At 37.7% G+C, this 25,123-nt stretch overlaps 1 protein-coding gene across 1 annotated transcript in view; it reads left to right on the forward strand.

Annotated features, from left to right (window-relative positions):
* The window catches only part of COL25A1 (collagen type XXV alpha 1 chain), a 523,263-nt gene that overhangs the window by 388,530 nt on the left and 109,610 nt on the right, over positions 1-25,123 (forward strand). Inside the window, exons 8-10 of the mRNA XM_010590501.3 lie at positions 4,737-4,796; positions 6,384-6,491; positions 9,116-9,151. Coding sequence (XP_010588803.1) covers positions 4,737-4,796; positions 6,384-6,491; positions 9,116-9,151 — 204 coding nt within the window. The remainder of the gene's footprint in view (positions 1-4,736; positions 4,797-6,383; positions 6,492-9,115; positions 9,152-25,123) is intronic.

Raw genomic sequence — 25,123 nt, forward strand, 5'->3', positions numbered from 1 at the left:
GAACACAAACCATATGAGCCACCCAGGGTGGCTACCCACAGACACCTCAAATTCAGCAATTCAGTGACTGAATTCCTCAACCCTAACCACCTACCCTGCCTCCAAAAAACCCACTCTTCTTTTAGCGCTTCCTCCAGCATCCTTCCATTGCTCAAGCTAGAGACCTAGGACAGTTCTCTGCCCCTCGTTCTCCTGTCAGTCCTCAGCCAAGCTACAAGACCTTCTCGATACCACTCAAAACTGTCAATTTGTCCCTCCCGCCGCTCTGCCACACGATTCTTCAACTACTATTGTAACATCTTCCCAAACGTTCCCTCTATCTTCAGTGTTACTCTTGTAGTTCCAACTCCCACTCCTCTCCTCATGAGGCTCAGGAAGTCTTCCATGGCTCCTCAACCCTGGGGTTAGGTGCACTTTTTATTTCTTTGTAGCCCCTCCATCTCTCCTTTATAACACGTATCACTAGGTATAATTACAACCTGCTTATTTTTTCATATTTCCCCACTAGGCTTAAAACCCTTTGAGCTCAGAGTCTCTCACCATTAAATCCCCAGGGCCTCGCACAACGAATGCTGCACAGAGGCACTCAATACATATTTCTTAAATACTGTTGAATGTTAGTCAACTTTTAAGCTTTCTAATACTTAAGCTATAAAACAAGTAGAAAGAAATTATGAACACATAAATTGCATAATGACAACGTCTGGAATTAAAAGCCCTGGATTAAATTTCTGGCTCTACTGTTGCCTTATTGAATACTTTTCACAAAACACAAAATTTTCTCCCTATAATGTAATCATGTAACACTCATCGTTACTGAGCACACCATAAAAATGACAATAACATCTTGAATTTATGTTCTCTAAAGACTTTTTTCTTTAAAGACTTAGAAGCATTTTTTATGCATTATTTATTTGTTCAGCATCTCTGGAGTAGGCTTGCATCTTTCCTTTTAGAAGGTAATTGTTATGGATTGAATTGTGTCCCCCACAAATATGTGCTGGAAGTCCTAACCCCTATACATGTGGATGTAACCCCATTTGGGAATAGAGTTTTCTTTGTTATGTTGATGCCGGTGTATCAGTGTAGGATGTGTCTTAAGCCAATCGTTTTGAGATATAAAAAGAGCAGACTAGGCACAGAAGGAAGGAAACACAAATGGGGGAAATATAGATCCCACACCACATGAAGATGTCCAAGGAACTGAGGAAGAGACGTTGAAAAGACACAGGACCTTTCCCCAGAGCCGGCAGAGAAAGCCTTCCCCTACAGCTGGTACCCTGAATTTGGACTTCTAGCTTCCTAAACTGTGAGAAAATAAATTTCTGTTCACTCAAGCCACCCACTTTTGTTATTTCTTTTTTAGCAGCACTAGGAAACTAAGATGGTAATGAAGAGAGATATAGCCCCTGCTGTCATGATGTCAAAGATGAGGTACGGTGATGGTTACCCTAAAGGCCTCTGGTGTCACAGTGATTAAATTGCTTAGCTACTAACCGGAAGGTCAGCAGTTTGAACCCACCAGCTGCTCTGTGGGAGAATGATGTGGCAGCCTGCTTCTGTAAAGATTTACAGCCTTGGAAACCCTATGTGATCGCTATGAGTCGGGATCGACTCGACTGCAGTGAGTTTGGTTTGGGGGTGGTGATCACCCACATCACAGAACATCATGGCAATTCAGGAAGCTGTCTGAGTCTTTATGTTTGTAGGAGGAAAATGGGTCATTTAAGGTAGTTTTACACTCTGGTACATTTCAATTTCTTAAGAATTCAACATATTTCAGGGTGAAAATATATACAAATTAATTTCAACATTTCAGCTTATTCCTGGACTCTTTCTCCATGTTTTTCTGGAGACGTGTATTTTTTTTCCACACCCACATGAACCATCTGTGTACCAGGCAAGTTTTCCAAGCTGTAAAACCAAGTGAAATATGTCCATTCCATTTATTTAGAAAGAATTATGACTAATGATGCTGTAGAAGAAATGGCGTAGTTAATGAAAAAGTGCATTTTGTGTGTGAATAGCTAGGAAAGCCTAGCGGTTTTTTGGTCACACAGAGCCATAATGTGAAGACAGTGGCTCACAATCTGTACTTTTCAGACATCCTTCAAGGAGGCAAAGGCGTCAGTCTGGATGTGTGGTCTGGAGGTTTCCACTGAGAGGTGGGGTTTTCTGCCACTATCGAGTGGTATTTTTTTCTTACTTTTATGCAGATTTTGCATTCTACCACACAACGTATCCATGTTTGCTTTACATAAAAATGCTCAAAGTTATTTACTGTTAATTAAAATGGACTTTAAAGGAAGTTGTACCATGTTTGCTATTGCTTTTAAGCACTCCCCTGATCATGAACATGTACCCTGAAGGTTACTTTCGTCCCAGTTTGAAAAGCACCAAGTCCTAGGATTTTGCAGCACAGACCATGAGGTTTTGTTAGAATTGAAGAGAATTCTTCCACATACATCCCTTTTTCACTTTCCTACGTATAAACTCCTAGCGTGCTTTTTCCTAGCTCACTAATGAAATCTTTAGCTCTCAGACTTTAATTGGCAGCATTTCCACAATTAAAATGATCGAAGGGTATCAAATCAGCTTTTACAAATAGAGGCTTTCTGTTTGAGGAAAAATATCTGTCTGAGGTATGAATTGCCTATTCACTTCCCTCTTTAGATCTCATTAACATTGGAAACCAAACTAAGAAGTTATAAAATATATATATATATATATATATATATATATATATTTTGGTGAGCATTTAGAAAATATGGCCAAACAGCAAGCTGGTCATGCTCAGATAGAAGTATGAGGGGTGACTTATTTATACATTCAGGTTTCAAAACATTGGTAAGGCCAACCATATGTGCTGTTAAAAGGTTTTTAATTTTTTAAATTATTTTTGTTAGATAATCTCATTTAAAGTGACATTATGATTTATTGCAACTGATCAAGATTCTGATCCCTCCTAGCCTTCTTGTTTGTATCTGTTTTTGTTCTTTGTTACATAAATATGAGGTTTATATATAAAATTCTGACTATGTAATATAGGGCTAATGAGTCACAGATGGAAAGATGCTGGCACATTACCATCTAATAACATTTTAAACTCATATTCCATAGTAAAACAAAAGCAAATTGTACACATCTGTTTTCCAACTTGTAGCATTTCTGAATTTGTGTGGAGTCTATGTTTAAAGGACTTTTGTTTAGGAAGAAGAAAAGAAGATACAGGTCACCTCGAAACTACCCAGGCACGTAATAACCTTATCAGAAAGGGTTTGGCAAAAAAGAATAAGATTTCCTCTGCTTTGTTTCCAGACAAAGCCTAGCTCTAAAGAATGAGAATCAAAGGCATGAGGACTGAGAAATGTATTCCTACTACAAACGTAATTTTATTGACTTTCTTAGAAAGAAAAATGCATCCGTACTTTGGGGAAAATCAGGAGACAAATTCCTAAAAAATAATAAATTAAACACCTACGTTCTTTCTCACCTTTCTTGGGTGAAAATTATCCTCAGAATAGGTTTGGGTGGGAAGAGGGGAAAGGTAGCCAGGAGGAGGGGAAGGTAGGAGGATGGAAACAGAAACCTGAAGCCATGTATTGAGGTGGTTGTTGTTGATTTTATTTGTGTAGTAAACATGTTCTGTGGTAAAAAGAAAAAAAAAATGGAAATAAAAGGCTTCAATTGCACATGCTGTTGGAAAAGAAATAGAGCAAAGGCAAAATTTCTCTCTCAGACCTACCCCATTGATAACGCCTGTGAGGACACGTTAGTACAAGTTACTGAAGTACATGTTTCTAAAACATCTCTCCCCCATTCTCATTGGTTAAGGAACTTAAAACCACGTTCCTGCTTTAAGGGGTTGTGTGAACTGTCAAGTTCTTTTGGAAAAGTTAAGTGACAGACATGATTCCTGCAGAGTGTGACCATAAATCTCCCTGACAAGAAATACTTCTGTTATAAGAGACAGATCTCCCTTCACCACCTCTGCAGGAATTCCTGAAAAGGAGAGAACTGAGAGTCGTTATATAATTTGAGAAATTTTGATATGTGGGTGGTAAAACTATTGTTTATGAGGCTTACTGCAATTATTCTAAAGAATACTTGTGATCTGACAGCAAAAGTTTGTTTACTGTTGTCGTCCAAAAAAGAATTAATACCTGTATTGTATGTCCTGAGTAGTAAACAATATCAAGAGGGGGAAATGACAGTATTGTTTTCAGAACAGTTTCTGTAGTTACCTCCATTTTGTACTAACAGTTTGTACACAAGATTCCGGAAATGTTGCACAACGTGATTAACGTAACTGATATCACTAAATTGTACACCTGAAAAATGTTGAATTGGCAAATGTTGTGTTATATATGTACTTACAACAATTAAAAAAAAAAATCTCAGGTGTATTGAAGAAGTGGGGAAAAACAAAACAAAACAAAAAACCCAGAAATGTTAAGAGTTGCATACTCTTTACATTATGGTCGTGTATACACGGAGCCCATTGTCACCTGCTGCTAGGGTGGTTACAATGAGTTCTCAATCTCTGAATTCCCTTTAAGGAATGGTTCCCTTGGGGCCACCTGTGTCTGATTTTGTTTACTATGTTTGTCAAACAAGGCAGGACTTAAAGCAGGGAAAGGGAGACATTAGGTGCATGCTTGTTTTGTTTGTCCACCAGTGAAATGTCTGTGTGACGTTTTGTGTCGTGTTGTTTTGGTGCTGTGCTATGTCCATAGGGTCTGCCAGGCTTCCCCACAGTTGCTGCTCTGCACAGTAATCAGATCCTCACCGTCAAGGTTTGTGGTTGGTACCCATGCCTGCTAGTCAGAGCACTCAATCAGCATAAGAGTGAACAAGAACCGTTAAATTGGCTTGCCCAGTCCAGTCACTTCCTCTCATCATACACTTCAAGTTATTGGGCATTTAGGACCTCACCCATGTCAACGAGGTCAAATACATAATAAGAGGAATATCCTGTGCCTACACAGGAGTGGGGTATTGAGGTCAAGGATGTACAGTGAAGAGAGGTAGGCATAAATATCAAGGACTGTGCCATACCTCAGTGGTTTCATTTTGCGTGAATTCTAATGCTCTGGGATGTTTTTCAGTCAATTAAATAATCCTAAGTACTCTGGACTTTGGGCATCATTAAAGGCAGTTGAGTTCATGCCACATTATGCTGGTTGAAAAGTCTGATGGAAATTGAACTGGTGCTTTGTCTCTGGAGCTTCTGCTCAAGAGTGCAAAATGCAGGATGACTCAAGGTTTCCTGCCTCTGCAATTATAAAAAGACCGAACATCCACAGCAAAAATGATGGAGTAAAAAAAAAAAAAAAAAAAAACAATTCTAATTAAAAATCTGGTCTCACCATCCCGTTTCAGGATATTATTGCTTCTAAGAAGAGCTAGAGGGTTTGATGTCAGACACAAGTGCCAGTTCTATTTTATTTAATGGTTATTATAAGTCTAATGTGTATATCTTTATTTCTTTCTTGGGGTCTTCTGATGTCTATTCTTCAACTCTCTCATCTCTGAACTTCAACCTTTGACTTCACCTGACTGATCAGATGGTGTTTCCTAAAATCAATCATGGGTTTCTCTCTGCTGATCAGCAGCTCATTAAACGCCGCTTGATTAAGGTAGTGCTTATTCCTGCTGAAGTCTGATTTCCTCTTTGCATTCAGTTATTTCTCGGTATACTGTTACTTTACCATTTATTTCTTATGAGTGGGGGAGGGGGCATTTATTTGGAAAGATCTCAGATTAAAATTATGCTTAGGGCTCTGCATTTGTATAAAATGTATATAAAAGTACCAAAATAAAAAGGTATAGAAAGCTTATCTAATTGTTTCTTAATTTAAAAAAAAAAAAAAAAAGCAACCTAAATTGGATTCAGCAATAGATTCCATTTCTAAGCTCTACAGCTTTGGTAATTTATAAATTTATTACACAGTATGCCAGGAGCCTCATGTGCTTAATTTTATAGGTTATAAAAAAGTAAATGGATTTGTCCAACTGTAAATGCAGCCATTTTATTAAGCAAGATGAATATAACTGATGCAACATCAGTCCTGGACAAAGTTATGCAGGAGTTTTGTACGGGTTCTGAATACAGTGATAACATATACACGTTTCCAAAAGCTGCGAGGGCTTGGGTCCTGAGCAGCTTTGATTTTAATAGCATCTAGTCAGCTCACCCGGCATGAATATTTATTTGCTCCCTGCTGGCAGGCAGATTGCCTACAAACTTCATGTCCCTGGTTGTTCTGGTTCTTTTCACAGTGTAAACGTGGATTAGATAATACAAATTTAAAGTATTAAAATGAAGAGCTGGGTCTTTATCTTTTATGGTCATCTCGGGTCTGTTCCCTTCTCCATCATAGGGTGACCAAGGACAGGCGGGGCCTCCGGGACCTCCCGGCCCTCCAGGCCCAAGAGGGCCTCCTGGGGACACAGGGAAAGATGGCCCCCGTGGAATGCCAGGAGTGCCCGTGAGTTGCTTTTCGGATCTGTTTCTGCCACAAGTTTGGTTTTGTTTTAAGGGCTGAGAACTGGGATGGAGGTGGCTGTGGAAGGGCCTTAGGTTCAAGGGATCACTGAATGGGATGGGTTGAAGGAAGTGGCATAATAGCCAAGTCCCTAAGTAGAGCAGATCAGCCCTAGCAGGATTCTGTTTTACCACTCAATCGGTGGGGAAGCCTCACAGACCACACAGAGAAACCTGGGGACAGCAACTACACTGCATTTCAGGTAAGCCTCAAGATTCCTGGTCTTGCCTGTGTCCTACTATAGGGTAAATCAGTGTCTTTGGTTTAAATGGTAGATTAGTTGGAAAACCTAGGTTGGAGATTGATAACATTTTCCAAAGGGTCAATAGCAGAGACAATAAATTTCCCTACTATTTATGGGAAGTAAAGGAGGTAAAAGTTTCTAGTATTTAATTCCTTATGAATAACATGACAAAAAAAATTGGTAATAAGAAAATTAAAACTAATTGTTAACACATCAGTGGGTATGGTTTGAATATAGTTTGTTCTTTGTAATGTGAGCCATATTAATAAAAACAGTTTAAAAGTGATCTCAGTAGATAAAAACAGCCCAGCAATTAAAAAAATATATGTGTAGATATGGAAGAGGCCAAACATTTTAGATTTATATTATGACTTTAAGAGTTGAGATTGAGGCATACTTAGGAATTATATTACTTAATTTTTGCTTTAACTTAAATTACTTTCATTAGTGTGTTCATGATACAAAAGTAATAATGGAAGTATCCACAAAGCAGAAAATTTAGAAAATAAAGACAGCCAAAAAGAAGAAAATAAAAATCAATCATAGTCATTAACGTTTTTGGTATGTTTCCTTCCATTTTTATGTAAATGAATAATTTACCTATGTTTTTCAAAGGTTCTTTATAAAAGTATGGGGTATTGGAAAAATCTTCTGAGATAACCTTCTTATAAGTCCCATTTTCCTTTCTGGAAGCTGCTGTGAATTTGACTATATGAAATGAGGAAATGACTTTTAGCATATGATGTCCTGGTTGTTAGGACTGCTTTCACTGAACCAATCCAGAGAGTGGTTTGTTTCTAAAATTGTTTTCTAATATCTTTCTTGGGGTGATATCCCAGTAGAGAGGGAGATCCATAGGGTAGGGATATTTAAAGCTGCTCCATTGATTGTTGGTTACCAGCAGAGGCATAATGGCTGTCTCTTCAAATAAGAAAAGAAGTTAAAACTATTTTTATGGTATAAAATCAGTCAGATCATTGGGTATAGTGACAGTAATAACCAAAATAAAATTCTAGGTAGAAATTTTACAAAGGACAAGTAATTTTTTTTTTTTTTTTTTTTGGACCCACAAATCTGATTTGAACTAGATTTGTGGTTGTTGAGTTAATGCTCCTTAGAAGCAAGGATGGCAAGACTTCATCCCCCGCACTTTGGACATGTTATCAGGAGGGACCAGTCCCTGGAGAATAACATCATGCTTGGTAAAGTAGAGGGTTAGTGAAAAAGTGGAAGATCCTCAACGGGATAGATTGACACAGTGGCTTCAATAATTGGCTCACACATAGCAACGATTGTGAGGATGGCTCAGGAATGGGCAGTGTCTTGCTCTGTTGTAACTGACTTGATGGCACCTAACAAGAAACAACATTGTAACCACTAGAAAAAGATTTCATAAAAATAAACTATTTATTTTTAAAGGCCGTCATCATCTACATATATTGGCTTTATAAGCATAGTTTCCCCCCCCCCAAAAAAATATAATGACAGTTTCTCTGTCATTATAATAATATAATAAGAAGACATAATAATTCCATATTAATCTGTGTGTTAGAAAATGTTAATGATATAGAAGAATTTTATCAGTTTTAATAAAATACATTACTTCAGCCATCATTCATCTAGGAGGACCAAAATTAAAAAACAATCTCAGACTCATTTTTTTGAATTTCTACACTAAGAACAATTGCCTCTCTGTTCTTCATGTGAAAGCTCTGACATCTCCTGAAGAAGACACGAGTCCTCATCTTTCTGACATCATAGGAAAAAAAAAAAAAAGGACGTGATAAATGAGATGTTCCTGTAGTTATAATTAAATATTATTTTAAGATCATTTATTCACTTATAATCATTCCTGTTAGTTTTATTTAGCGAGTCCCAGTGATGCAATGGTTAAGCACTTGGCTGCTAACCAAAAAGTTGGCAGTTCAAACCCACCTAACTGCTCTGTGGGAGAAAGACCTGGTGATCTGCTTCCATAAGTATTATAGCCAAGAAAACCCTATAGGGCATTATGAGTTGGAATCGACTCAATGGCACCCAGCAACAACAACTAGTTTTACTTAGTATGTATACTAGGCATAAAAAATTTCTGCTGGTATCTAGATTTATCTTATTAAATCCTAAAGTGTTTCTAATATGCATTTGAAAAAAAATATCAGATCTCTTTTAATTGCATTATGTTTGTATTCCTCTATTTAACCTGAAAAATATATTTGATATTCACATGCCCCAGTGGGCATTACATAAAAAGAAAATAACCAAAATGATTAAAATTGGTTTTCAATTTATAGCATTAATAAAATTTTCCCTATTCTTTTTTAAGGGTGAGCCAGGGAAACCAGGAGAACAAGGCTTAATGGTAAGTGTCTAAATTTATCTTTTTCTATGTCCAAAACAGTGGAAGCTCAAGTTATTAGAAACTATAGTCAAGAGTCACAAGGACTGCAATGTGCTCACTGGGGACTAGGTGGAGAAATTCAAATGGAAGGTCAGTACTTTTAGGAAGAGTCTTAGCTAATTGAAAAACTGTGAGTCAGGTTTAATTAATTAGCCAATATTGGATTGATATTCGATCAATAAACCAATGCTGACTATAGGCAAGTCTCTGTTCTCTTGTCCCTAGTCAGGAATGAACTCAAGAACTGGCTTATGGTTTGATGCCTAAAGAGTGTGGTGAAAACATCAGTGGCTTTGATGTTGACTCTGTATTTTGCTTGATGGGGTCAGCAAACTACTGTCTGTGCAAATCTGCCTGCTGCCAGTTGTTGAAACTAAAGTTTTATTGGAACACGTTCATGCTCATTCTTTTACATATTGCCTGTGGCTGTTTTCACTCTGTAACAGCAGAGTTGCGTAGTTGTGAGAGACTGAGTTGATTCCGACTCATAGCAACCCAATAGGACAGAGTAGAACTGACCCATAGGGTTTCCAAGGAGTGCCTGGTGGATTTGAACTGCTGACCTTTTGGTTAGGAGCCGTAGCTCTTAACCACTATGCCACCAGGGTTTCCATGGCCTACAAAGCACAAAATATTTACTATCAAAACTGCCAACCTTCTGATCATCACAGTAGTCATCTTAGTAACTTTATTACACTGTTGACTGGTATTGCCTTTGACAATATTGGCTAATGAAAGATCCATGTCTATATCATATGAAAAAAAGGTTGTCAAGATTATGTGTGTCCAAGTATCTGTCACACAACCTGTAACAGAAGAGTGAAAATTAAGAGTTAAAATACAGTAAGATCTGTATACTACATGCCAAGGTCAAGGACTACACATCTACAGAACTGACGTTTTTGGTGCGGGGAGAGATGCTGCATGAGGTCAAAGGTGAGAATTTGATCTAAGCAGCTCTGCAGTGAGGCACAGTATAGTCAGGGATATGCCTATTAGCTTAAGTAGAAGTTAGTTTTCAAAGGGATCAGGTGTGACTAAGGGTGAATTAGCACAGTAAACCTTCCAGAGGAATTTAGAGTTTTTACCTTTGTTGATGGGCTCCACCGCCAAGAGAAACAGTTGTGCTTTTTGCTCCCTCTCTTTAAAAAAGGTCATGATGTGATTCTATGTGGACTTGCCTGTAGGTCTACAGGTCCCAGTTGCTCATGACGTGATTCCACGTGGACTTGCCTGTAGGTCTACAGGTCCCAGTTGCTCATGACGTGATTCCACGTGGACTTGCCTGTAGGTCTACAGGTCCCAGTTGCTCATGACGTGATTCCACGTGGACTTGCCTGTAGGTCTACAGGTCCCAGTTGCTCATGATGTTTTAGCCTTTGCCGGTGGAAGGGAAGTTTGGGCATGGCCCTGAACCCTGAAGAGTAGAATTCCTTCAGTCTCCCTCTCCCTCTCTGTCTGTTGAACTGCCTTTCTAGCCTACTTTGTAGAACCTACTTTATGCAACCTGGAGCCCTGGTGGCACAGTGGTTAAGAGCTACCACTGCTAATTTAAAGGTCGGCAGTTTGAATCCACCAGCCACTCCTTGGGAACCCTATGGGGCAGCTCTACGCTGTCCTATAGCATCCCTATGAGTCGGAATCAACTTCATAGCAACAGGTTTATAGAACCTATGGTTTATAGGACCTACTGTATTCTGACAATACCAGGGAATAGGGTCATGTTCTAATAACCCACATTTCAGAGGCAAACTATTTCTCACACTCACCCTGGGTGTAGAATGGGTATGCTTAAGGGCAGTACAGGGAGCTGGCAGGGAGTGATGATAAGCTTAATAATGTCCTTTCTGCAATAACACATGGCCTAACACATGGGGCCCACAGTTGGTGAGACATTAAAACAAACGTGTGAATGTGTTAGAGGTTGAAGACTTCGTGTGGGAAGCCTTCCATAGCCCTCCTAGGGGAAACACTCCCGACCTGTAGGTGTAGCTACCTTAGCAAGATCATTGGTGGAATGAATGTACATGGGACTGAATCTGACCCACCACCTGGAAATTCCCTGTTCCTGACCTAAGAGTTGGAATCGACTCGTCGGCAACAGGTTTGGTTTTTTGGTTTTTGGACCTATATTATCAAGATAGATGTTTGATATAGATCTTTTTTGGGGGGTGGTGGATGGGGTACTGTAGTGAATTCTTTTTAAAAGGAAAAAAGACCACAAGTGAAAATTAAACATTTGTCATCAGTGGTAATGCTCCATGTGCAGCAATTAGCTTTCTCAATCACGTTGAGTCGCAGAGTAAGAAGAATCCTGGAAAAACTGCAATGTAAATTTAAGCACTTGAATGCACCTGTACTCTCTATTCTGGGTAATGGTCAACACATTTTCCTCCTACACATTCTGCTTACACTGAAGGCTACTGGGTATTCTCAGGAGCCCTTCTTTGCCCTCAGGTATGCACAGCCTAGTCAGATTTTTATCCTTGGCATTAGCTTTCTACCTTAATGCTCAAAGAAGCATCCTAATTTACAAAGCTCAAAAATAAAATGCATACATATTTTTAAAAATTATATTCTTACCTTCCTTGAACTCACATGATTTGGATTCATGGCAACCCCATGCTCCATTAGGTTTTCAGTTGGTTGGTTTTTCAGAAGTAGATCAGCAGGTCTTCCTTCCGAGGTGCCTGTGGGTGTCCTCTAACCTGCAACCTTCTAGTTAACAGCCGAGTGTGTTAACGGTTTGCATCCCCCAGGACTCCATATATACTCTCTAGGGTATACTATGTGAATCACAAAATAATCCTATCTTCCTACAATTCGTAGCTGCGTACCTTTAAATATAAATGTTTGACCTAGGCCTAAAAAAAATTGTTATTATTGTGCTCTCTTAATAAAGATGATCCTGGATATTTTTCCAAAAACTTTATCTTCTTGCTTTAAACTCTTCAGATTTAGTTGATGTTCTTGTTTCAATGATGCAGCTAAGAAACTTAATTGAAATGTCAAATGTTTTAAGGATAAGTGTATTATAATGATCTTCTAAAGCAAATTGAACTATTTTTAAAGATGTACAATCCTTTTTCAAAAGAAAACTTCAATAATATTTAGAAAAGTAGACAAACCATAAGTGTACAACTCAGTGACTTTTCACAAAGTGAATGTAACTGTGTAACCACAAGCCAGATCAAGAAATAGAATGTTATCATAACCCAGAAGCTCCCCTTAGCCCGGAGTCACCACCATCCACCCTTCCCCAATTAACCGTCATTCTGACTATCACCGTAGATTAGTTTTACCTCTTTTTAATTTATATTAATAAAATCATACTGTATGTACATGTTTATGTCTGGCAACTTTCATTCTACATTATATTTGTGAGATCATCCATTTCTGTTTTAATAGCCTTCACAGCTGGTTAAAAAAAAAAAAAAAAGGAGGAAGAACCTTACTTCCTTGACTTCCCAGTTAAAACGACATCACTTAGCGATAAGTGAATGAACCCTCTCTCTGACCTTGGGCAAGTCACTTAACCTCTTAATGTCTCTTCTGTAAGGAAATGATAATGATACCCTCTCTGCCTGCCTTATAAAGTTGCCAAAGACAAGTGCAATAAATTAGGGGAAAGTACTTTAAAACATATAATGAAGAACTATAGGAGTATGTTATTATTATTATCACTCAGTTGTTCTCTCTAGAGTAAATTACAGGTGAACGTAGATTTAGATACCAGATGTATTCCTGGAAAGTTCTGTATGAATCAAATTTTCATAAATCAATGTATCTTAAAGGTACTGGGGAATTTGGCTATTTAAAGCAATCCTATTCAGTCTTTTTGTAAAGCAATAGAGCTCTCTAATTCCTCTTCCCAACAAACTGAATTTTTATATCTTATAGTTGCTTAAGGTGACATATTTCTATGATTTAAAGCAACAATCATTTTTTTTAAAATCACATTTATGTTTAACTTGAGTAGGACCTTTATCGTTTAGCCCATCTAAAAGAGAGAAAAGGATACTTGGAACTGTAATTGTAGACAATTTTTAAGAGGAGAGAAATTGCTTTAGAAATTTTCTTGCAAATGTGAACTCTGTGTGTGTGTTTGCTTTAACTCCAAGTCTGGCAGGGAGAGAGGTACATTGTCCCAGTAGTTCCACTTTCAGAACTACTTAAGGGTGTATAACTGTTATCTGTGATCCTTTTCGCTGATCTATATAAAATGTAGGTAATAATTCTATTCTGCCTCCCTCCCTGGGTAATGATGAGAAGCACTAAAACAATAATAATATGAAAATGTTTATGAACTACGAAGAGTTGCATAAATGAGACGCATTACCGTTAAAACAAATGTCCGGTGACACACTTGGCACACAGAGACTACTCTGTGGGACGTAAGGGCCGAGTAAGTCTGATAATAGATATCAATTAAGTTATATTGTATCAAATACTGTAACTGATAGTGCAACTTATTTCTTTTGTCTTATTTGGGGCTTTGCAAGTTTTTTTTTCCCCCTTCTTATGAATCATACCATATTACACTATCAGGTTTTCATAGCACTCTCCTCACAGACCAGTTAAAACAAAGAAATGGTAATAAATGCCACCACTTTGATCTTTTCCACAGTATGTAAAATCTGCTACATTTGTTTATGTCATGGAGGAATTTTTGCTTACCGGAGAGTTTTGAGAGGCACTAGGGAGTTTTAAAAAATTTGAAATGCCTCTGATGATGACATGAAGAAGCCAGGAACGATCTAAAATTAGCTCTTACAAAACTGTTCATGAGCGTGTCAGGTGGGGAATTAGTTTTGTAATCCAGGATATATATTTTATATTGCAAAAATAATCATCTGAGGATTAACAGCATCTATGACAGAATAAAAAAGAAGACCTGCAGCTCAGGCGGTTCCACATTTATTTAATCCTGCTGTGCGTCTATTCTGTAAACACGACCTTCGGGTCTTCTGAGAAGTTCAGGATGGGATTTTAAAAGACAGATCTTGAGCTTAAATAAATTGGTCTCCATCTTAATAAGGAGAGAACTGCTCTTTCTTATGAAACTAGACCAAAGGATTAAGCCAAAGACTGACTACGCTTGGAAGTGCTAAAGTTATGAACCCTAGCTTAAGTGAGCTTTATTTTTTAGTTCTTTGGAAGTTTAAATAGTTACTAAGTCGTATTTTTTGAAAATATCTTTCCTTTTGATATCCTTAACGCTTTCTTACTTTGTAGTAGAAGTTCTCGAAAAAATTTTTAAAAAGGTAGATTTTTTTTTTTTAATATACCAACTAGTCCCAGTTTTTTGGATATTATTTTTTGGTCCAAAGTGTCTAGATCTCCTAAACCAAATCATTTTTCATACTCTAAAACTTTTTCTTCTTCCCTCTGCCCCCACCCTATACGTACAAACTCTACAATGTACCCATTAATCTCTTTCTGAATTACAGGAGTACTTAAAATGTTACTCATTAGGCACTGGGGGTATCTGAGGGTTCATACCTCAGAAAAATTTTGCTATTGTTGTCCCTTAAAGTGAATTTTGGACTTGTGTAATTTTAGTTTATTTTAATTTTGCCTGCAGACCCACTTAATACATTCTGGGCCAAGAGAATATAATGCTTTTTATGTTAATTAATAATGTAAGCATAAATAACGGCTTCTGCTTCATTTAAAATAAAATATAAAGAACTGATATGTGAAGATTTGCTTTAAATTTAGTCCTCTACAATACATTGCTGTCTCACAGATTTTATAAAACGCATCACTTAGTTGTACTTGGCTCCGTCGGCTTTCTTGACCAGCATACATAAAGACAACTGCAGACTTCTCTTCCAGATCCGGTCTGGCAGAGAGAGCAAAAGCCTAATCCTTCAGATCACAAATAACAAAAATGACCAGAATCATCTCAGCGTATTTATTTATTAGACTAGATTTAACAATGAAATCTTGTTTGGTTCAACTGCGTGGACTTGTTATGTGCACTGCCTGCTGCGATGCCTTAGCAACTGTCCAAAGGCTTTATTGTCCTCACCAAATCTGATTGTCCATGAAGTACATGTAAATAGAACCAGCCCTTCCCACCTCCTTGGCGTTTTTGTCCAGAGCCTGCAATCCTTTGTTTTCCAACAGACTGAGAGCAAGTAGGCGAATAATTCCTTCTCTTTCTGTTCCCAACTGACTGGCCCTTCGGGTGGCCCAGCGCAAGGGAACTCTCTCCTTTTCCATTCCGGGTGCACGGACTTTTACAGAGGTGTCTAAAGGCCACTTTAGTGTAGTAATGGAGAGGAACATTTGACTGTCATAGAACCTGGGTCTGTCTCCTAGAAACACAAAGCAGACTTTTGGGGGAGCATTTTTTTATAGTGATTTAGAAGCACAATCAATTTATGTAAATAAAAAGTAGTCTAAGAGACTATGTAGATGATTCTGTTTGTATTCTCCTTTCATTATTTCTTTTTTCGTTTTCCAAAAGACCTGTGAATCAGCTCTATTTTAACTGTCTTTACACTGGTTCTAGTTCAAGGTCTAATAAACTCTATCAAATTGGACAAATTATTGAAGATATTTAGGCCCCTGGGTCCTCGTCTATAAAAAGTGGTGAAACTGAATAACATCCTGTCATTCTACCATGTTTTCATCCGAAATGCCCAGAAACATGTTGTATACCCATTTATCATGTTGTGTATACACCTACATAGGCTATAAAGAATGAAAAACAGTGAACCATAGTTCTATATTAAGAATTAATGGAAGGTTAATTCTTAATTCTACTTAATTCTACCTCAAAACTGTATAGTCAACTTCTCTAAATCCAACCTACTATAGCCGTAACACTGCAATAATATCACTCTTGTATGAGGATATTAACAAAATTATAATTAATCTCTTTCACCACATTCTCAAATCTTATTAGACTAAGAAGAAACTTTTCAGAATAATGGCTGGCCCATGTAAGGTCTGTGCTTTACATTTGCAGGGTCTAGGACAAGAGTACTGATGAAAGACACAATATGTCTAAATATTTAAAAGTTATGAATGAAGCTAATAAACTGTTACATAAAATATGCTCTATCCTCTAGTCTTGATGAATATATCCTCACGATGACTTGGAACATTTCAAATCTAGTATTCTTGCATTCTTTGGAGGTCCAAACCAGAGCGTGGCAGCCTGAAGAGATCTGTGATCATTCTCAGCCCCTGGCCCCTGGCCTGCTCCCCTTCCCTCCTATACCTGCCTCTATCTTTCAGCTTTGGAAGAGTCAGGCTCTCACATGTATATGTTCTTGAATGCCCACGGGACCAAATTCTACCCATACCACCCTCTATCCTTCTAAAATATCCATTTCTTTGCCCCTTCTTCCAGTTAATTGCTGCACACACCAGTGGTGTGGTCTGCCTTTGGAAGAACAAGAGCTGTGAGAGGCAACACGAAGTCCTTGGAGCATGCTCAGGTCATTGGGGTAGAGAAATGGTTAAGAGCTTGGCTGCTAACCAAAAGGTCAGCAGTTTGAATCCACCAGCTGTTCCTTGGAAATCCTCTGAGGCTATTCTACTCTGACCTATAGGGTAGCTGTGTGTTGGAATCAATTTGACGGCGCTGGGTTTGTTTTTTTGGTTTTTTAACACCCAAGGCACAGTCCAAGGTGGTGGGGGGTGGGCTAAAAGTGGGCATGTTCTTTTGATCTCATGGACTCCTAATCCCATGAGGAGAAGTGTGACAGAGAAGAGCTCTCTAAAGCCTGGACCCAAGGAAAGGGCCTTCTTTCTCAGGTCAAGAGGAGTACAGGTTCCATGTGTTGTGTGGAGTTTTTAAAAAATAACCTACTTCAATCACCTCCTTGGAGAACACTTCACAGACACACACACACACACACACACACACAGAGATACAGATACACACTTCCCTAAGCTATGCCAGAAGCTGTCTTCTCCCTTCCTCCACAGCATTTATCACATCATGTCATAATTGTGCTTGGTACGTAGGCTGTTCAGTAAACTGAATGACATGAATCAATCAATAAATCATGTATTAATACAAAGGAATCACCTTTATATTTATCTCCCAACTGATGACGTTGCTTCCCAGGGTAGGATTCAGAAAAACTAAAGCAAATCCATTGCTGTCAAGTTGATTCTGACTCATAGTGATCCTATAGGACAGAGTAGAACCACCCCATAGAGTTTCCAAGGAGTGGCTGGTGGATTTGAACTGCTGACCTTTTGAGTAACAGCTATAGCTCTTAACCACTGTGCCACCAGGACTCCAGGGTAGGATTAAAAAAGGCAGGATAAATCCGATAGAATTACTACAAAGCTGCTTTTTTTCCTATATCTTCTTATATCATTCATGTAGTATTGATTATTTAGATTCTATGCATGCTTATGAATATGCATAGCATAATTAAAGACTGATTTTCATAAGGACAGTGGAAATGTAATTGCATCAATTCACAGTCACACTATGTGGCTATTTTTTAAGTAGGACGTAAAAGATGTAGAAGAAATTCTCGAAATCATCTAGTTTCCTACTTAACAGATGAAGAAACAGCATCAGAGTGAATAAGTAACTTGTCCGAGGTTAGTGGCAGAACTAGACTAGAATCCAGTTCACATGATTGTAGACTTACATGGTCTATAATCTAGATATCCATTGCCCAGTACATTAGCCAGAAGCTCCCCATGGCTATTGAAATTTAAATTAATTAAAATGAAATAAAAATTCAGTTCCTCAGTTGCTCTAGCCACATTTCAAGTGCACACTAGCTACATATGGTAAGTGGCCACCATATTGGATTGAGCAACAGAACATTTTCATCATTTCAGAAAGTTCTATTGGACAGCACTCGTCTAGATAGAAAATAGATCTCAGTAGTATGTGAGTATATATTATAGCCTTAAATGTAAGTAAGGCCTTATTTTGTTAATCCCGGGATATTTAAATTTTAGCAGCCAGTGTTTTTAGCATTGTTGGTATAAAATAGCAAAAGCACTTACACTTTACTCAATAGAAATATTTTTCATGAGTGTCATGTAGGATGATAGGCCTTTGTGAACCATAAATTTGTTTCCTTTATGGTACACGAGGGAAGTATGGTTAATCACAGAGGGCAGAGGAAGCCTGTTAATTTTTCTTTCTTTCTGGGTCATTTCCACTTTGGGTTCAGCAACAAGAAACCATTTATTAAATATTTAGAAGTGATAAAGTGAGCTTATTTCTGTCCTGGGTATCTGGTGGGAGATGATACTGAGCCTCTGTTTTGGGACCTGATCAGAACATAGATTCTCAAATATCTAGATCTGTCTTTAATCTGCTGGTAGTATTTAACATTCAACATGCAGTCTTGGGTTCTGGTTTTGTCAAGTGGTGAGAAAAATGTATAACTTCTTTAATTTCCTGAGCTTTAAGAGACCTCCCTAAAAGAGGTCACAACCCCATGATTTCCAGAAACCAATAAATGAATCATCCGGGCTTAATATTTTCCCCCCAAAAAGTCAGAGCATGAGATAGAGACGTCAGGAAGAGTTTACTCTTTAAAAAATAAAAATAATTATTTCATTTAAAACTTTTTTCATTGAATGTTCATGAATAAATATAATGACACTCCATCTTATTGTCAGACTCTAAATGAGACTTGTTTTAGAGACACTTTTTTAAATAAGAGAATTATGGAGTGATAATATTTTAAAAATCCCAGATATTTAAAGAGAAACAACTGCCTCAAAACTGAGAGTACTTTCCAGTGATAGCAGTATGATAGTTTGACTGGTAAAATAATGTATGAAATACAGTAAATGGAAGTTGATCCTTTTTATTTTCATTCATTTTTTCAATTTAGTCTATTTATTTAGTAGGCATTGAGTTATGCACTAGCCTTGCTCTTGAGGAAATCACTGCCTAGTCAAGTGGATTTAAAAAAATATGTAAACATATTAAAATACAGCCACTTTAACTGTGCTAGAGAAACACAGAGGTTGAAAACAAGCTCTGTCTGGGTGCGTTGGAGAAGGCTCACAAAGGAAGTGAGTTATGACTGCTGAGCCTAAAGAATGATCAAGAACTTCACATGAGGACTAATAGGAGAGAGGCATGGACTGTTAGGGAAAATATAAATGATTAAGTGTGACTGAAGACAGAGTCCATGAAAGACTTGAAACAAGAGCTGAAGCTCTCCCATCTCGGCACTGTGCCCTTTTTCTCTTGTTTATGCTGTGATTCTTCATACCCAGGTCAACTAAAACATTGGCTTTTAGATTGAAAATGCTTTAGCACTCTCACTTATATGCTAAACATTTCCCAATAGTTTCTAGTTTGACATTTCCACACACTTAAGCTATGAAATCTGAATCTTGTAAAACATTTAAATTATACTCCAGACATACATATAATAGCAGCTAGAGTTTATGTTTCTTAACCTTCCCACATCGAACATCCAAGTAGAACATGGAATTTTATGTAAGTGCACATTAAATGATACCTTCTTAAGTAAGACAAATTTCCATTATTTGTTTCGAATTTCCTCTTACTCTTTATAAACCAGGTTTTTATATTTTCTAATGTTATGATGCTTTTGTCGGGGATAATATCTTTCAAGAAATTGTAATCAAAGTCTGTTGCATCAAACCCTTGAGAAAGTTTGATACTAACGTTTTATGGCTCCATAAGTTAGATTATATGCGTTATCATTCTTCCCTATGGAACCAGACTTTTTAAAAGTATTTTCTTCGTTTTGCCTAACTTTTATTAAATCATGGAAAAATTCTTAATTCAAAAAGGAAATAATTTTAAATGGCTTAAAAGTTTGGAGCTTTTATCCTCCCATTCACAGGTGGACCACTTCTTTTTTGTTCCCTGTATTTTTTATTACAGAAGCTGGTTGTATATTCTTGTATCCAGCAATGACCAGCAGCTTTCAGAGCCTCAGATTTTACTGTTAGCCATCAGGGACAGAACAGGAACTCTGTCCGCCCCGTACTCACACAGAACATCATTTCCTAATAGCAGGCAACCAGAGCTTGCCTTAAAACATCTCCCAAGAGGCATCCTAAAGCACATCATTTAGAAACTCTGCATCCTGTTTAAGTAATTAATACCTCAATCACATTTGTGCTAACTTTGGTAGTGTCAGAAAAAATTCATTAATTTTTTTTTTTTCCATTCTATGATCCATCAAGCAAAAGGCTTTTTTTCTTTTTTTCCTTTCCCTTAAACACACTGGAAAGTGCAGCCAATGCTTAATGGTTAAGCATCATCCATTTCTTAACTGTCTGTTTTGAAGATTAACTTGGATTGATAATTCGCCCTACTGTTTGCATGATGACTTTCTGAAGTGTGTTGGAGGCCTTGGATCTACATCCACATGCACAACAATACCGCGTGACTAAGATGATTTTGGAAACCCTGGTGGCTTGGTGGTTAAGAGCTACGTCTGCTAACCAAAAGGTCAGCAGTTCAAATCCACCAGGTGCTCCTTGGGAACTCTATAGGGCAGTTCTACTCTGTCCTGTAGGTTTACTGTGAGTAGGAATTGACTCAACAGCAATGGGTTTAAGATGATTTTTGCCTTGCTGTTTTAATATAGAAGCCATGAACTAAATTCCTCCGCTCAGTTTTGCACGTAGAGGTAATTTGGAGGGTATTAGAATAAACCAGTACAGTTAGAATGACCAAAAAAAAAAGAAAAATCTTACCTTTCTTATTTTGAGACACTATTGTCTAAGGTGTAAGAAAAAAACAACATGCATTATGTATTTTTTTATTCATTCTTACTATTTTCATCATACTCAAAGTCAACACCATTGTGCTTACAGCCATCTACAAGGCCTTCAAACATGCTCTCCCTTCCTCATCCCTACCCCCATCTCCTGCTCCTCTCTTATAGACTCCTCACTGTTCTTTGAACAGACTTAACACGTGCCACTTCTGGCCTTAGCATTTTCTGTTCCCTCGCCTGGAACATTCTTCCCCTTCCCATATGCATGGCTCTCTACCTGATGTCCTTCAGAGCTTTGGTTAAGGGTCACTGTATCAGTGAGGCCTTCACTGACCTTCCCCCAATTTAAAATACTACCACATCTACCTCTCCTCCCTTTTTGCTTTAGCACTTGCCACCTGACCCAACTTCACATTTCACTTGTCTACTTGTTTACTGTCTGTCTGCTTTCACTAGAATATAAAGTCTAGGGGGACATGCATTTTTGTTTACTTTGGTCACTGCTGTATCCCAAGCACCTCGAATATTGCCTGGTCCTCAGTGAACACTCAAAAACTGTTAAGTGAATGAATAAATGGAAAAACTCGAAAGGATTTACTGAGTAATTTACATGTGCAGGCCAAGATAAAAGACACTTAGAGTGAAGAAAGCAGTAACCTGACAATCACAGTACTGTGTGGTAAGTTCCATGAAAATGTGCCGTCATAGTGATACTTTGGAGAACAGAAGAAGGGGCCCTAACGCCAAGGGAGTGTTGGGGGTGGGAAGTCACTGAGTTCTGAATTATTCAATGGGTAGGGGAGAGAAGACCAGAGAGAAGAAAGCCTATTAGAGGCAGAACCAGCGGTGCAGCAGTATATAGATATGGAAGCAGGGCGGGTGTGACAAACCACAGTTATTACTGAGGCTTGGACTGTGGAAACCCAGAGGAAAGGAATGAACCCATTAGCCTTTTAGGATGCTTGTTCAGGCAGCAGAGCGGCCATTAGGTGGATGTCACATTAGGCAGGTGAGGTGAGACGAGGATTTGAACAAGGACGTAGCAATGCAGTTGGAGAAGAGGGCCGGACTGAAGAGAGATTCTTGAGGGAGAAGTAAGGAATCATCTTGAGGGAGAAGTAAGGAATCATTCTTAGGCTTGAGTAACCTGCCTTTGGTAAAGGCAATCATCAACATGGGGGCTGTCATGTTTCTTTAACTTTCTTGCTCACCGTATGCTGAACATTGTACATAATCATTAGAAATGGAATCCAGCAAAGGTGGGAAAAACAGAAAAGAAAATCACTACGCACTACGTAATTTCTTACTTGCTTACAAGTTTTTATGTTAACTTTACATAGCTCTCCATAGTCTTTCTAAACAATCACGAAAATATTGGTGTAAAGTATTGTCTGCAGATTAGTGGTTGCTTCATACTTAGATTTTTTCTGTGGCTCATTTGATGTTCATTATACAAAATTCTTCAGTGAAAAAGTTCATACATTTTAGATCATCCAGAACGTGCATCAGTCGCATAAAGTATGTGCTAATATCAATGTGCCTGCCAAGGAAATGTCTAAGAAAGGGGCACTTCAGTGGTTAATAAAAATGGGCTAAAAAGATCATGACTCTGATTTTGGAAAGCCATTTGATCTAAACTTGTTAAATCACGAGGATGTAATATGAACATGGAATCGTTTTAGAAATCTGGGGCCGCTAGGATAATTGACTTTAATTTTAGGAATAATAAGTATGAAGCACTGATTTGACTAGTAAACAGTGAACTTAGAACATTCTTTATGTTGTTATGCAGGCTGAAAATATAAATAAGTTTAAGAAAAAATAGATTAAAGGACTAAATGGTTCTTTGACATTTTCCCATTATTTTAAAAGTCTGTATTTGTACTAGAAGCCACAAGATGATTGAAATGTAGACATTTTAACCAACTGATGGCAAAATACCCTAAGTTCAGAATCAGTTTTCAAGCAGTGAAGGTTTAGTTGGTAAGCTTACGTTTAATGACCACAATGTTACAGATATATGATGGGATTTTAATCTAAAGATGCTCAAAACACATTCGTAGAAGTAAAATCTTGATCAGTAAAATAGGTGTATAGTGTGTGTTTGTGTGTGTGTACTTATATATATGCCTGAGTCTTATATTCAGTTCTTCTTTACCCCCACTTCCCTCTTAGTAATAGACAGCATTGTCTTTGATATGCTACCGTTTTTCCTGCCAGGGAGATCAAAGAAGTATATGCACGTTTTTGGTAGCTGAGAATATATGCTTGGTAATACGGTTATGGATAATCTATGACATGTGTTCACCATTCAAAACTAGGGGTTTTTATTTTGGGAGTTTAACAAAAATAGTAGTAATTTCCTAACAGGGAAGAAAAATATTATATTTCTTTATGACCGTCCTCTGACTTTCATAAATTTTGTGCCAAAATATACAACTAATATAATTTTATGCATTTAAGAATTGTGAGTACTAAGTCTCAGATTTTAGGTGTTCATTCAACACAGAACAAAATAGAAAATACTAGGTGTGTTAGTCTCGAGTCAAAACACTTGATTTAAAATTTGCTCTTATTTTCATATAAAATATTCCATTCCGTGGTTATACACATAACAAAAGATCGAATTTTAGTAAACAGTATTTCTGTATGTGGTAAAGTTAGGTTTACGATGAGAAACAAACCTTTGTGAGTTGAACATTACAGTCTCAGTCTAAACATTGAATTAATGTGTTTTTTTGTTATATGATTTCCTTTCTAACATAAATATTTTAAGAAATAAAGACTCTAGAGATACTTGGGAAAATGGAATCAGAGATAATGATAAAAACCAAGCCTGTTCTCCACTCTCAGATCTGCTATCACCACAGACTCTAAATTCTGCCCTTACTTAGCATAAACATTCATTTCCCAAACAATATACCCAAGTGAGGAGATGATTAAACATGTTTACGTGCTGAGGGGAAGGAACCAGTGGAGAGGGGGAGGTTCTGATAAGGATGCAGGGGATAATTGATGGAGAAAGATCCCTAAGGGGGAAGGCAAGGATGAATTCCAGAGTCCGCCAGATGAATTCATCCTGTATAAGAGACTCTTCTTCCTTCCTCAGTAGGAAGGAGGTTCACATGGATTGGTGAGGGACAAGATGTTGAGGGAATTTTACACCTGATAGTCTCTAGTTTCTTGGCAAAATCTAAAACAGAAAGAATTTAGGAAGGAGTGAGATGGGTAGGGTGAATGTCTGACCACACAGATATGCCAGATAACAAGCTCATTAAAAATTTGGTTGATTGAATAAATCAAATAGGTAGAATTGCATAGCGTACTTTTAATAACCTAAAGCTGATTGTCTCAGGAAACTGTTGGTCTTCCTGTGAGGGTTACAAAATAACTTGTGGGGAGCAGATTCCCTGAATGTTCCTAAACATGGTGCATTTTTTATGAAAAATTATGCATGACCAATTTTCCCACTAATGACCACCCTAGTGTTTTATTTAATGTTACTGAATATGTATGCAAGATGCTGATTAACTGAAATGTCACACATTGAAAATAAGGTAGCCATTGTTTAAGTGTAATGAAGTAAAGAGCTTTCTACACGAAATGGTGGAGTGTCTACAACTCCAATAAAATATATTATAATTGAATATATTTTTGAAAAAAATTGGGGAAAGTGCTTAGTATTTTCATTTAAAAATGGACATGAATATTCAGAATATTCTTTTCTGCAAATACTCATGGAAGACAGTCCCAAAGTTGTGTCCCTCTCTAAATAAAGCTGACAGAATCCTGACACTGACTTTTGGTTGAAAAATTGCCAAATATCAGAACTGCCACATTTCCATTGTATGTGTAAATATCCTCATTCATCTCCCTAAATATTGTGTTTCTTTTTTCCCCTCAGCATCAACATCTAAGCAACAGCTGGCAGCATCTTCTGTTCTCTTTTCCGGTCCACACTAGGTGCCTGAGTTGATGTTGGCATCTCCTAGTTTGTAAACAAGTTTTTGTGTAGATCAGTGGACACATTTTGTAGGAGGAAGAAAAAGAACAAAACACACCTCTTTGTAATGTTGTTCAATTATTTCCTTTGCAAATCTGCTTACTGAACTTCGGGAGATGCAGAAGAAATATAACGTGTTGGTTTGCTAGGGAACTGCACCGCCTTTTAGCTGATTCTAGCAACAACTCCAGTTTTTAAATGAGATCGATGTGATAG

The sequence above is a fragment of the Loxodonta africana genome, chromosome 5 (genome assembly GCF_030014295.1).
Source record: "Loxodonta africana isolate mLoxAfr1 chromosome 5, mLoxAfr1.hap2, whole genome shotgun sequence".
NCBI classification, from domain to species: Eukaryota; Metazoa; Chordata; class Mammalia; order Proboscidea; family Elephantidae; genus Loxodonta; species Loxodonta africana.